Genomic DNA, 12,209 nt, shown 5'->3' on the forward strand with positions numbered 1-12,209 from the left:
TCACACATTTTTTTAACAGAAATTGTTGTTGGGTATTTACTATGTGCAAGGCACTGTTCTAAGTTATACAGGTATTAACTCACTCCCATGTTATAGCTGAGGAATTAGAAATAAGTGACTTGTCTAAGGTCACTGGACAAGAACAGCTGGGATTTTACCTCAGCAGTTTGGATCCAGAAATGCTGTCATAACCACCTTCCTATACCTTAACCCCTCTGAACATAGTAACACCAAAACACACAGACACAATAGCCACACCCTTGAAACACATGCACACGTAACAACAGAAATTTAGAAGGTGGCATCTGCTGACAAACACAGCCTCAAACAAAATCAACCAAGACACACTCATTTTAAGTAAACTTTCCATTGAAGTAAAATATACACAGGGAAAAGTACACACATCATAAGGGTACAGCCTGACGAATTTTCCAAGAGTAAATATGCCCTGGGAACCAGCACCAGATTAAGAAACAACATGACCAGTTCCCAGAGCCCCCTCTTAGCCCCTCCCAGTCCCAAGGCTGACCACTATTCTGATTTCTCACAACATTAATCGGTTTCGTCTGTTTTTTTTTTAATTTTTTAATTTATTTTTTTATTTTTGGCTGCGTTTGGTCTTCATTGCTGCGCCGCGGGCTTTCTTTAGTTGCGATGAGCGGGGGCTACTCTTTGTTGCGGTGTGCAGGCTTCTCATTGCTGTGACCTCTCCCGTTTCGAAGCACCGGCTCCAGGGGCACAGGCTTGAGTAGTTGTGGCTCTTGGGCTCTATAGCGCAGGCTCAGCAGTTGTGGCACACAGGCTCAGTTGCTCCGCAGCATGTGGGACCTTCCCCGACCAGGGCTCGAACCCGTGTCCCCTGAATTGACAGGCGGATTCTTAACCACTGCGCCACCAGGGAAGCCCGGTTTTGCCTGCTTTGAACTTTATATAAATGGAATCATACAGTGTGTAGTGCTGTATCTGACTTCTTTCATGAGACTTGTCCCAGTTGTTGGGGGTAGCAGGACATCACTCTCCTTGCTGTGTCCTCCATGGTTTGAACAGACTACAATCATTTTGCACTCCCCTGTCAATGGGTTGTTTCCAGTCTGAGGCTATTATGAATAGAGCTATGAACATTCCAGTACAGGCCCCTTGGTTCTGATACCCACGCATTTCTGTTGGGTGTTAACGACCTAGGAGTGGAACTGCTGGATCATAGAGTTTCACTCGAAAACCGCCAGCTTTCCAAAGTGTCTCTACCAATTTACACTCCCCCAGAAATATGAGGGATCCAGTTGCTCTACTTCTTCGCCTCCACTTGGTAAGGTCCGTCATTCTCACTTTAGCCATTCTGGTGGGTGGAGAGTCAGTCATATTTGCAGTGTCTGGCACGTAACTGGCACTCAGTCAGTAGACTGTTGAATGAATGGGTAGTTGAACACTGTAGAACCAGAGAGCCTGGCGAGGGGGACACACACCCCCCGTTCCAGGGACGCCCCCACGCGCAGCGGTAGCACACAGGACACACACCCTCTCGCGCCCCCTGGCGCCCACGTGGTCTGAATGCAAGGCCGCAGCCCCACCGCGCGCGTCCAGTCGCCCAGCGGCCCCCAACCTGCCTCTCGGCGGCGGGCAGGAGACGCTGCTCGTCCGGGTGCCCCGAGGGGGCGGGCCCGGTCGGGGCGGGGTCGGCCGGCTTCCAGGCCTGGGCTCTGGCCTCCCGCGCCGCCCGGCCGCTCCGGGGACGGGCCGGGGCGGGGCGCGGCGGCAGGAAGCGGGGCGGGGACTCGCGGAAGCCTTGGGGAGCGAGGGAGGGCGCGGCCAACTCCCGGAGAGAAGACAGGCCGAGAGAGCGGCGCCCCGGCCTGGCGCCGAGCCTGAGCCAGCCGGACGGGAGGCGGCCCAACCGCGGGCTCGGCCTCGGCCCCAGCCCCGCCAGCATGGCCGGCCGGACCGTGCGGGCTGAGACCCGGAGCCGGGCCAAGGATGACATCAAGAAGGTGATGGCGACCATCGAGAAGGTCCGGAGATGGTGAGCGCTGCCCCGGGGCCAGGGACGGGACACGATGGGCCACTCCTCCCCCAGATACGTCTACCCCCCTTCGCCAGCTGTGGCCCCCAGGTGTTAGGTGTGCCTCCCAGCTGCGCCCTGGATCTGCAGGGCTCTATCTTCCTTCTCCTGGCTACACCCTGGGGTCTACAAAGCGTGTCCCCCAGCCCTGCCCTCCCGAGGCTGGAGCCCCCATTTATGCCCCGCCCCCTGAAGCTTTGACACTCCTTTCGCAAGTATGCAGAGTGATCTTCATTGCTTTGGTCCCCAGCCCGGCCCATAGTCGCGCTCTCCACGTATATACCCCAGGGGTCTGCAGAGCCATGACCCCAAGTCACACTCTCTCTCTAGAGGCACCCCCCATCTATACCCTCGGGTCTGCAGGGTTCCTCCCTCTAACTATGTCCCATTAGCAAAACTGCCCCTTGCCTCCGGCACCACCACCACCTCTACAGGTATCCCCAGATGTGTCCAGCTCCTGGGGTGGCTCTCTCCTCAGGCCTCTCTGACCCAGTCCCCCCACCGTCCCACAGGGAGAAGCGCTGGGTGACTGTGGGCGACACTTCCCTTCGTATCTTCAAGTGGGTGCCAGTGGTGGACCCCCAGGAGGAGGTGAGCAAGTTCTCCCACACCAGGCCCTTCCTCTGTGCAGCCTCAGGCAAGCCCCTCCCCACCCTGGCCTCCACCTCCAGTCCCCACTCAGACCTCAAATGCAGGAGCCCGGACAGGTGTTAACCATTAGTAGCAACTCCGCCTCTTCCCCCTCCCCCCACACCAGACCCCGCTCACCCCACCCCAGCTCAAGACCTAACCCAGTGTGCACAACCTGTCCCCTCATGCAGGGCCTTCTGCTTCTCTGTGCCTCAGTTTCCTTATTTGTACAGTGGGGGCTTTGCAAGTGCTAACTAGAAAGCTGACTCTGACCCTTAGCCCTCTAACCCCCAGGAGCGACGGAGGGCAGGTGGCGGGGCAGAGAGATCCCGAGGCCGGGAGCGGAGGGGCAGGGGCGCCAGTCCCCGAGCGGGTGGCCCTCTCATCCTGCTCGATCTCAATGGTATGTAGGGATGCTGAGATGTGGGGGGCTGTGGGGATTGAGGGAGGGGGCTGGAGGCCTCAGGCCCAACCCTTTTGGCTTTTGCTCCCACAGATGAGAACAGTAACCAGAGTTTCCATTCGGAAGGCTCCCTGCAAAAGGGCACCGATCCCAGCCCTGGGGGCACCCCCCAGCCCAGCCGCCCTGTGTCACCTGCTGGACCACCAGAAGGGGTCCCGGAGGATGCTCAGCCCCCACAGCTGGGCCAGGAGAGAGGTAGGACCAGGTGCCTCCCAGGAGCCCTCTTTTCTGAATCTTGTTCTCTCCAAGGTCGAAGCCACCAGCTTACTCCTCGACCTGCTCCCCCTCCTGTGTTGCCTCCTTGGGAGGCCTTCCCTGAGTCCTGTGGAAAGTCACCATCCTTCCTCTAGCGACTATCTGTCTCCTTCCCCTGGCTTCTTGGCATCTGTGGATAACTTAGCACTGTCTGAGGTTTTCATGTAAATTTAGCATTTTACTAGTTAAGTATCTTTCTCTGCCACTCCCACCTCATGTCACTTCCTGAATGTTGGGCCCATATCAATCTTGTTCACTGCTGTATCCTCAGAACACCATGGAACACATAGTAGGTGCTTAATAAATATTTACCAAGGAATAAGTAATCGTGATAATCGTAAGAGTGATTAATAATAAGAGATAATAACAGCTAATACTTATTGAGCTCTTACTGTGTGCCAGGCACCCTTCTAAGCACTTTCCATGTTTTATCTCATTTAATCCTTACAACAACCCTGTGAGGGTTATGATCTCCATTTATAGATGAGAAACCGAAACCCAGAGAGGTTCAGTAAGTTGCCCAAGCTCACACAGCCAGTGAGCCAGGATCTGGGGTATGAGTCCTCCTCAGCTTCTCTTTCTTCCCATAGAGTCAATCCCCTATCTGGTCAGATTCACCTCCCCAATGTATCTGCCTTCCCAGGCTCCGTCATCTCTCTCACCCGCACCCAGCTCCAGCCTCCTGGGTCTCCTGTCTTCCAGTTGGACCCACACAGCTACCAGAGCACAAGGTTGACGAGGTCATTTTCCTGCTTCAAAGCCTTCAATGGCTGCCTGTGACCTTTGACTTCTCAGCCTAGCACTCCGGGCCCTTCGTGAACTGTCCCCTGCTGACCTCATTGTTCCCTTCCAAGAACACCATGGCTTGGGCCTGTGTTCCGTGTTGTCTAGATCATACCACATGCTTGTGTACCTTTACTAATATAAAAACAATAATTGGCATTTATCGAACACTTCCTGTGTGCAGGGCACTGTACTTTTCCTGTGTTATCTCATTTAATTCTTACAACAGTCTCATGTGGTAATTACTGTAATCATCTCCATTTTACAGGTGGGGAAAACAGGCTTAGAGCAATTAAGTCACTTGCCCAGGGTCAGGATTCGAACCCAGGCAGTCCAACCCCAGAATCTGGGCTTGCCAAGCTTCTGTTCCCTCTGCCTGAAATGTACTCCAGCTCCCCATTTGTCTATCTGATCAAATCTACTCACCTGTCAAGATCCCACCTAAATGTCCTTCCTGTGTTTTCTTCCTGGGTTGCAGCCAGGTGACTGGCTCCCCACTCAGTGCTCCCACAGCCCGCGGGCTTATGTGATTGGTGTGTTTCCCTCTTGGTCTGTGCTGTGGTACAGAGCAGCTGTTCAGGGAACACTTGTTAATTTCATGTTCCAGATCCTGGGGGCATAACTGCGGGCGGCACCGATGAACCTCCAATGCTGACCAAGGAGGAGCCTGTTCCGGAATTGCTGGAGGCTGAGGTGAGAGTGTCCAGGAGGCTGAACTCCCAGGTCTTGGAGGGAATGGGGGCTCTGGGGTAGCCAAAGCCTTGGGGGCTGCACTCTTGAGGTCCAGGTGGGAAATGTAGACCTTGGACACAGCTAAAGGCTATAAGGCTGGGTTCTTGGGACTGAGAGGAAAAGGGTGTTTTAGAAACAAAATCCTGCGGGCTGGATTGGGGCTGATTTGAGACCATTAAAAGCCTGAAAAGATCATGGTGCACCTCCAAGTATTTTTTTTTTTTAATCCTAAGAATGTAATTAGCTTAAGAAAGTCCCCCCACAAACTTCTGACTTTTCCCACAAGGACTACCGTGATACGTTTTCGAGAAATATCAAATACCAACTTCTTTCCCCCAAATGGTGTTGTTGTTGTTTCCGGCGCCCTACTTAATCTGCGTCCTGGGGCCCTGGCCCTGGGCTAGACTCCCGGGTCCGGGAGGGGAGTGGAGTGGAGGCTTTCGAGAAGGCATAGGCTAGGAGGCTGCACTCCTGGGTTTGGGTGGAGCTCATGCCTGTCCACCCTTCCTCTCCAGGCCCCTGAAGCTTACCCCGTCTTTGAGCCAGTGCCACCTGTCCCCGAGGCAGCCCAGGGTGATACAGAGGACTCGGAGGGCGCCCCCCCACTCAAGCGCATCTGCCCAAATGCCCCTGACCCCTGAGAAGCCGGCCTGCCTGTCCTGTCGCCCCAGGGGTCCCTTTGGCTTTTTACAAATAAAGACCCTTTTGTAATTTTGTGTCATGTCATTTCCCCGTCAGGGCTGGGGAGGGTCTTTGGAGACAGTTTTGTCTCATGCTCCATTTCTCAGATGGGGTCACTGAGGCTCTGAGAGGACCTACCTGTAGTCACACCCTGAGTCAGACATGGAAGAGGGGTTTGAGCCAGGACCCTGCCTCCCCAGCACTCCCTCCACCCTGTCCTGTCCCTCTTACCTTTGACCCTTCCTTCAGCCCTCCTGCTCTGGGAATCCCAGGACCCCTTTTCTTCCTGCTCAGCCCTCCCCTGGGCCCAGCAATTACCAAAGCTCTGGGCAGCTAGGCCCGTGATTCCCATTCACACACAGGAACACAGAAGCCCAGAGGGACTTTGGGGCCTGGGATGACCCAACCCATTCCCTGCCCTCAGGAAGCTACAGCATCGTTCCTCCCTGCCTCTGCTTAGCCATTCCTCCACTGGAGCCCCTGCCCACACTTCTGGTTGAATCTTGCTTGTCTTCGGCTCAGTCACTACCTTCTCCAGGAAGCCTTCCCCAGGCTCAGTGAGTTTCTCCCCTTCGGGCTCCTACAACCCCGTGTGCTCCTTTCCCTTTGTCTCAGCATTTATCAGGCTGTTTGGGGATGGTTGGTTTGTGTGTCTATCTCATCCACTAGGCTGTGGGCTCCTGAGAGCAGAGCTTGGTCCCAGCCTTGCCTAGCAGCACACTAGGCATAGAGCAGTCATAGCAATTGTTTGGTGAATGAATGAATTAATGAATGGGCTGAGGCTCTCCAGGAAGGCTTCTCTGAGTAGGTGGCACACAAGCATGACTCTGAGACATGTACCTCAGTGTGGTAGATCTGAAGTCAGAAGTCCTGGTTAAAGTCCTGGCTCTGTTACTCACTAGCTGTGTGGCTCTGTGCTGGCTGTTTCCCCTCTCTGAGCCTTAGTTTGTTCATCTGAGCAATGGGGACAATAACTAGGCCTGATCTGCTGCAGTGGGTTGTGGGAAACTTCAAATAATATAAGGGTACCTTCACTCTGTGCCTGCAAGAGAGTCAGAGTCAGGTGTATTAGCCCTATTTTTATTTTTATTTTTTTTTCCTATTTTTATTTTTAACAAAGGAAGAGACTGAGGTTCAGAGAAGACCAAATTGAAGCTTTAAAGAACTTTTTAAAATATTCAGGGTGTTTCCAGCAGCTTCAGTAGTAATATTTGAGCCAGGCTGGCCAGGGGAGCCAGGTGTGCAGTGATGTGGTACATTCATTTCTTGTTGCTGCCTAACAAATTACCACAATTTTAGTCGCTTAAAACAATGCAAATGTATTATCTTAGCATTCTGGAGGTTAGAAGTCCAAAATTACGCTCAGTCGGTTAAAGTAAAAATGTTGACAGGGCTGGTTCCTTCCAGAGACTGTAGGGAAGCATCTGTTTGCTTGCTTTTTCCAGCTTCAGCAGACCACCTGCATCCCTTATGGCCCCTCCCTCCATCTTCAGATCCAGCAGCATAGCATCGTCCAAACTCCCTTTCTGTCTCTGCTTCCATTGTCACATCTGCTTCTCTGACTCTCCTGCCTCCCTCTATTAAAGACTCTTGTGATTACATTGGACCCACCTGCATAATCTAGGCTAATCTTCCCAGCTCAAGATTGTTAATTTCATCACGTCGGCAGAATCTTATTTGCCATGTAAAGTAACATATTCACAGGTTCTGGGGATAAGGCCTGGACATCTTTGGAGGGCCATTATTCAGCCTCAGCACATGTGGTAAAAATCTCAGCCATTTCTAGGGTGTGTGGGTCATCTCGTTATTCCCCTGAATCACCTCATGTGGTGATGAGAGTGCTCTGTAAAATGTAAAGTGCTTTGTATGGATTAGTAGTACAGTGTTAAGGCCCAGAATTCAGGCTCTGGGTTAGAATCTCAGCGTCACCATTCATTCACTGTGTGACCTTGAGCAAGTGACTTAACCTCTCTGTGCCTCAGTTTTCTCATCTGTACAATGGGGATAATAGTAACATCAGCCTGGTGAGATTATTGTGAGGATTAAATGAGGCAATACATGGAGAGAGAGTCCTTGGCTTGGTACATAGTAAGTGCTCAACAAATGGCAGCCGTTTTTCCTATTACCCCATTTTACAGATGAGGATATTAGGGGGTAGGGGTAGAGGCCAGAGACTCACCTGCCAGTGAGACTGGGGAGGAAGAGTCATTTCTGAGTAGGCTTGAAAGGCTGAAGTATGAGTCTTCCCCATTCCTATCCCTCTCCTAGCCCAAGGCCTCAGTCCCAAGGCAGCTGTCCCTTAGCCCAAGCCTGCCCTCACCTTTTCTGTAGCCTACTCTGTAACCTGGTTTAAAAGCCACGTCTTCCATAGCCATATCCCTGACCATCACCTTGCCATGCCATCCCCTTTCGCTCCCCACATCCACACTCTCTTTTTGGAAATTCTTCACCCTTGGCTCTCAGGCCCTAGCCTCCAGTGCTCTCTTCCCCTATGTCACTCTCTCCTTTTCCCGATCCCTTAAATATCTCTCGCTCTGGCCTAGCTCTTTTCATGAACACTTTCCCTGCTAGGTCCCACCTACTCCTTGAATTAATGGTTCCCAAGTCTCTGCCTCCCAGTTCTGCCCCCTACCTCCAGGCTCAGAGAGCCAAATGCCTCACGACATTTCCACCGAGACGTCCCACATATCCTCAGCCTAGCCCTTCTCCCCACCTGTTCCCAGCATCCCCTCTGGGCTTCCCCAGAAATGGCCCACAATCCCAGGAGTTGGCTAAGATGGGAGCACCCAGAAGTCAGAGTCAACATCCCATGAGTCACCCTGTCCCGTTAAGTCCTTGTCCTAAATAACCCTCCCACTTGCCCCTTTCTTTAGGGCCCCACTGTTTTGCTGGTAGGCACCAGTGAGTTTCCCTGCTTCGCTCTGGCCCATCAGCAATGCATTGTCCACCCAGCAGCTGGGCGGTCTCAGAAGCCCGAATCTGCCCATGATGCTGCCCGGGGTTAGAACCCTCCAGTCCCGTCATTACCTGCAGGATGGTACCACACTCCGCCTCTTCCTCCCATCCCTGCACAGCTACCCTTGGAACTGCCTATAATCACCCCCAGACACTTTGCTTTTTTCCTCACCTCTGTGGCTTTGCTCATGCTGTTTGCTCGGCCAGGAGTGCCCTTCTCGTCCCTCTTCATCTGGGAGATGGCTTCTTGTGTTTCAAACCTCAGCTTCCTGGTGTGGTCTTCTCTCCTCTCCTCGTGCCCCCTGTCCCCTCTTCTGCCGTTTCCAGAGCATCAGGAATTCTCTTGTGATGGTCGATGTTGCCTTCGGTCTCCAGCACCAGACTGCAAGCTCCATGAAGGCAGGGGAATTCCTTTATTCATAGCAACGTGTATTTATTGTGCACTTACTGTTTGCCGGGTGCTGTTCTAGGCCCTGGGGATACAGCATAGACAAGATGGGAAAATATCCTTGCCTTCACGGAACTTAGCTTCAGCAAATCAGATTATATGTAGAAAGTTATAAGTACTGTGGAAAAAATAGAGTAAGGGAAGTGGGGAAAAAGCAGATTGCAATTTTAAATAGGGAGGTCAGGGGAGGCCTGACTGAGGAGACATTTGAGGAAAAGGTTGAAGGAAGTGAGGGAGAAAGCCTTGCACATATCTGGGGGAACTGCATTCCAGGAAGAGGGAACAGCCAGTGCAAAGGCCCTGAGGGGGCACATGTCTGGAAATGAGATCAGTGCCTCTGGAGCAGAGGGAGGAGGGAGAGAGTGGTGGGAAGTGAGGTCAGGTCAGCAAGGGCCTCAGCGGCAGGACAGGCACATAACCTGTCATTCAAACCTTGAGGATAAAAGAGGATGTATTAGTAATTATCCCCAGATAACAGGTGAAACGGGATAACCAGGATGTAAGGTTATCCTGCTTGGAGGCCATTGTCAGGACTTTGGCTCTTGTTCTGGGTGAGATGAAGAGCTATTGAAGGGGTCTGAGCAGAGGAGTAACATGATCAGACTTAGAGGGCTTTTTCCCTTAATATTTTATTATAGTTTTAAAGTTTACAGCAAAATTGGAAGAATTGTACAGGTAACACTGATGTACCTACCACCTAGATTCTATATAACATTTTACTGTTTGCTTTATCACATAGCCCTATCCATCCATCTAACAACCTTTCTTATTTTCTTGATACACTTCAAAATAAGTTGCAGACAGTGGTATACTTCCCTCCCTACACTTCGGCATGCACATTTTTTTACTAGAGTCCAGTATTTATTTATAGGTTTTTCTTTTCCTGTAAAAAGAAAAACTATTCATATAGTATTCGTATAGCAAAACTATTCATATAGCAAAATGCACAGGTGTAACTGTGATCCAGTGAGTTTCAACAAATGTATAATTTGCATGATGCAAGCCCTTATCAACTATATCACTATCCCCCCCCCCGGAAAGTCTCCTGTTGCCCCTTCCCTGTCCCCAGCTCCCTAGGGACAGCACTGTTCTGATTTTGGTTTTGATTAGGTCAACCTGTTGTTGAACTTCGCATGCATGGAATGTATGTGCTCCTTTGCATCCATGTCCTTTCACTCAGCATAATGTTTCTGAGAGTCACCCACACTGTTGCTTGGATCAGTAGTTTGTTCCTTTCTATCGCTGGGTTAGACGCCATAGACTTGTCTTTGACTAGGATTGCTCTGCTGGGTGGAGAGCAGATGGGTCCAAGTTCTCTGCCTGTTTCTGTTTCCCCGCACAAGCCTGTCAGGCCTAGGGCTCAGAGCCCTGGATGAGTACATCCCAGGGAGATGGATAGCCTTTTCTCAGGGACCTTTCAAACCTCAGCTTCCTGTTGTGGTCTTCTCTCCTCTCCTCGCATCAGTCCCCCAGAAATCTGGGGAGACAGAACGATATCAGAGGTAGGATCTAGGGTGACCAAGCATTCTGGTTTGCCCAGGACTTTCCCCACGTTAGCCCTTCAAGTTCCATTCCCGGGAATCCCTCAGTTCTCGGCAAACTGGGATCCCACCACTGCCCCTAGGCTCCCGGGCCCTTTCTCACTCCAGACTACACTTCCTTCCTTCTAAGAATTGATTTTCCTTAAACTCCAAACTGGTCTGCTGCTCCCTTGCTCTAAAACTTCCCATGGCTCCCCATGGCTTTGCCTGGCAACCCAAAGGATATACTCAGCCTATGGCAGTGGTTCTCAAACTTTGCTGCATATTGGAACCACCTGGGAAATTTTGATGTCTGGCTTCTACCCCCAGACATTTTCAGTGGTATAGGATGCGACTGGGGCATTGGCTCCACAGGTGACGCTCATATCCTGCAAAGTTTGGGACTCACTGGCCTATGGGTATGATTTGATTGGCTTACCTGGTGTTGAATGTGTTGCCAATACTTAAAATTAAGTGATTTCATACAAAAATCTGGCCTCCCGGCTACCTTTGACAAAGCAGAAGCTCTGAGACATTGAGTCTGCTACGAAGCATGGTCATTACCTAGGGATGTGGGCGCTGGCTGCCCTTGGCGATGGAGCATGTGCTCTCCAGTCCCTAGAGTCCCCACCACCCCTCCACGTCTTGCTCTTCTCGTTCGTGTTCATTTGCATGGCCTGCAGGCTAATGTCTGAGCTCTCCAGCCTGGTCCCCGCTCACCTCCTCAGCCTCTTCTTCCAGGATGCTCACCTCGCTTCCTGCCTTCCTGCCACATGGGCCTCATGGTGCCCTTTCCCACCTGCCTTTGCCCATGCAGTTCTTGCGCCAAACTCCTTATCATGGCAGACCAGGCCCTGCTCAGTTGCTCAGTTTGGCCTCTGCCCTCCTCTCTCCCTCCTCCCCCCTGAGCTCTCTACCATCTAACCCACGGAACTTCAAACACACCAAAGCTGGCCAAAGCTAGTTCCCATCTTAGCCCTTGCTGCTCCGTCTGCCTGGGAAACCCTTCCCTTCCTCCCTTCCTCTTTCTTCCTGGCTGATGCCTACTCATCTTTCAGGCCTTGGCTTGGATCTCACCTCCTTCAGGAAGGTCCCGTGATCCTCAAACTAGGTCACGTTCTGGGTTAGTCACCGTACTTCCTCTTTCACTTGACGTGTCACTTTCCCCTGCTAGAGTAAGGCCACGTTGTTCATCTCTGTTGCAGGGCCTCCTGTAGTGACTTGTAAGTAGTAGGCGTTTGTTAGTGATAAATGAATGAAAGACCACGTCCCTTTCTCCACTGGCAAATCCTACTCCTTTTCCTGTTACATTTCTACTATAGCATTCAGCTCTCTGTTCTCCTGGAGACCCAAAACCTCACTGAGGTCAGGTGATCCACTGAGTTTTAGCTCAGGTCCTTCTCACAGTGGGCTGAGTGGGTCCCCAAACCCATCCTGTGGTGTTTGCCCAGTTTCAGAAGGTGTATCTGGAATAGGCATACTCAGCAACGGGTAGACTCCCCACATCCGTTGAAGGCAGGGCTGTGACTGGTTGGTGACCCCCAGGTCCCCACACAGGGCAAGTGAAAGGGCAGAGCACAATAACTTACTTTCCATTCCCTTATATTCGTCTGTTGGCAATGGCTCTTCTGCCTGTCCGCTCCTTTGTTCCTCCAGTCAGCTCTGGGATGCAACTGTGGTGTAGTG

The 12,209-nt window shown here is 51.9% G+C and overlaps 1 protein-coding gene across 3 annotated transcripts in view; it reads left to right on the forward strand.

Annotated features, from left to right (window-relative positions):
* Nucleotides 1-1,763: 1,763 nt before the first annotated feature.
* Nucleotides 1,764-12,209, forward strand: part of BCL7C (BAF chromatin remodeling complex subunit BCL7C) — a gene marked incomplete at its 3' end in the record, with an annotated part of 32,494 nt that continues 22,048 nt past the window's right edge. The window contains exons 1-6 of one of the 3 annotated variants that reach the window (XM_082856402.1): nt 1,764-2,017; nt 2,569-2,647; nt 2,981-3,089; nt 3,183-3,344; nt 4,795-4,880; nt 5,435-5,637. In XM_082856402.1, coding sequence (XP_082712528.1) covers nt 1,926-2,017; nt 2,569-2,647; nt 2,981-3,089; nt 3,183-3,344; nt 4,795-4,880; nt 5,435-5,560 — 654 coding nt within the window. In that variant the 5' untranslated portion in view covers nt 1,764-1,925. Of the gene's footprint in view, nt 2,018-2,568; nt 2,648-2,980; nt 3,090-3,182; nt 3,345-4,794; nt 4,881-5,434; nt 5,638-12,209 lie in introns of those variants that run through there. The other 2 variants (XM_082856403.1, XM_082856401.1) reach the window with 2 other exon arrangements.

The sequence above is a fragment of the Leucopleurus acutus genome, assembly GCF_964270905.1.
Source record: "Leucopleurus acutus genome assembly, chromosome: 16".
NCBI lineage: Eukaryota > Metazoa > Chordata > Mammalia > Artiodactyla > Delphinidae > Leucopleurus > Leucopleurus acutus.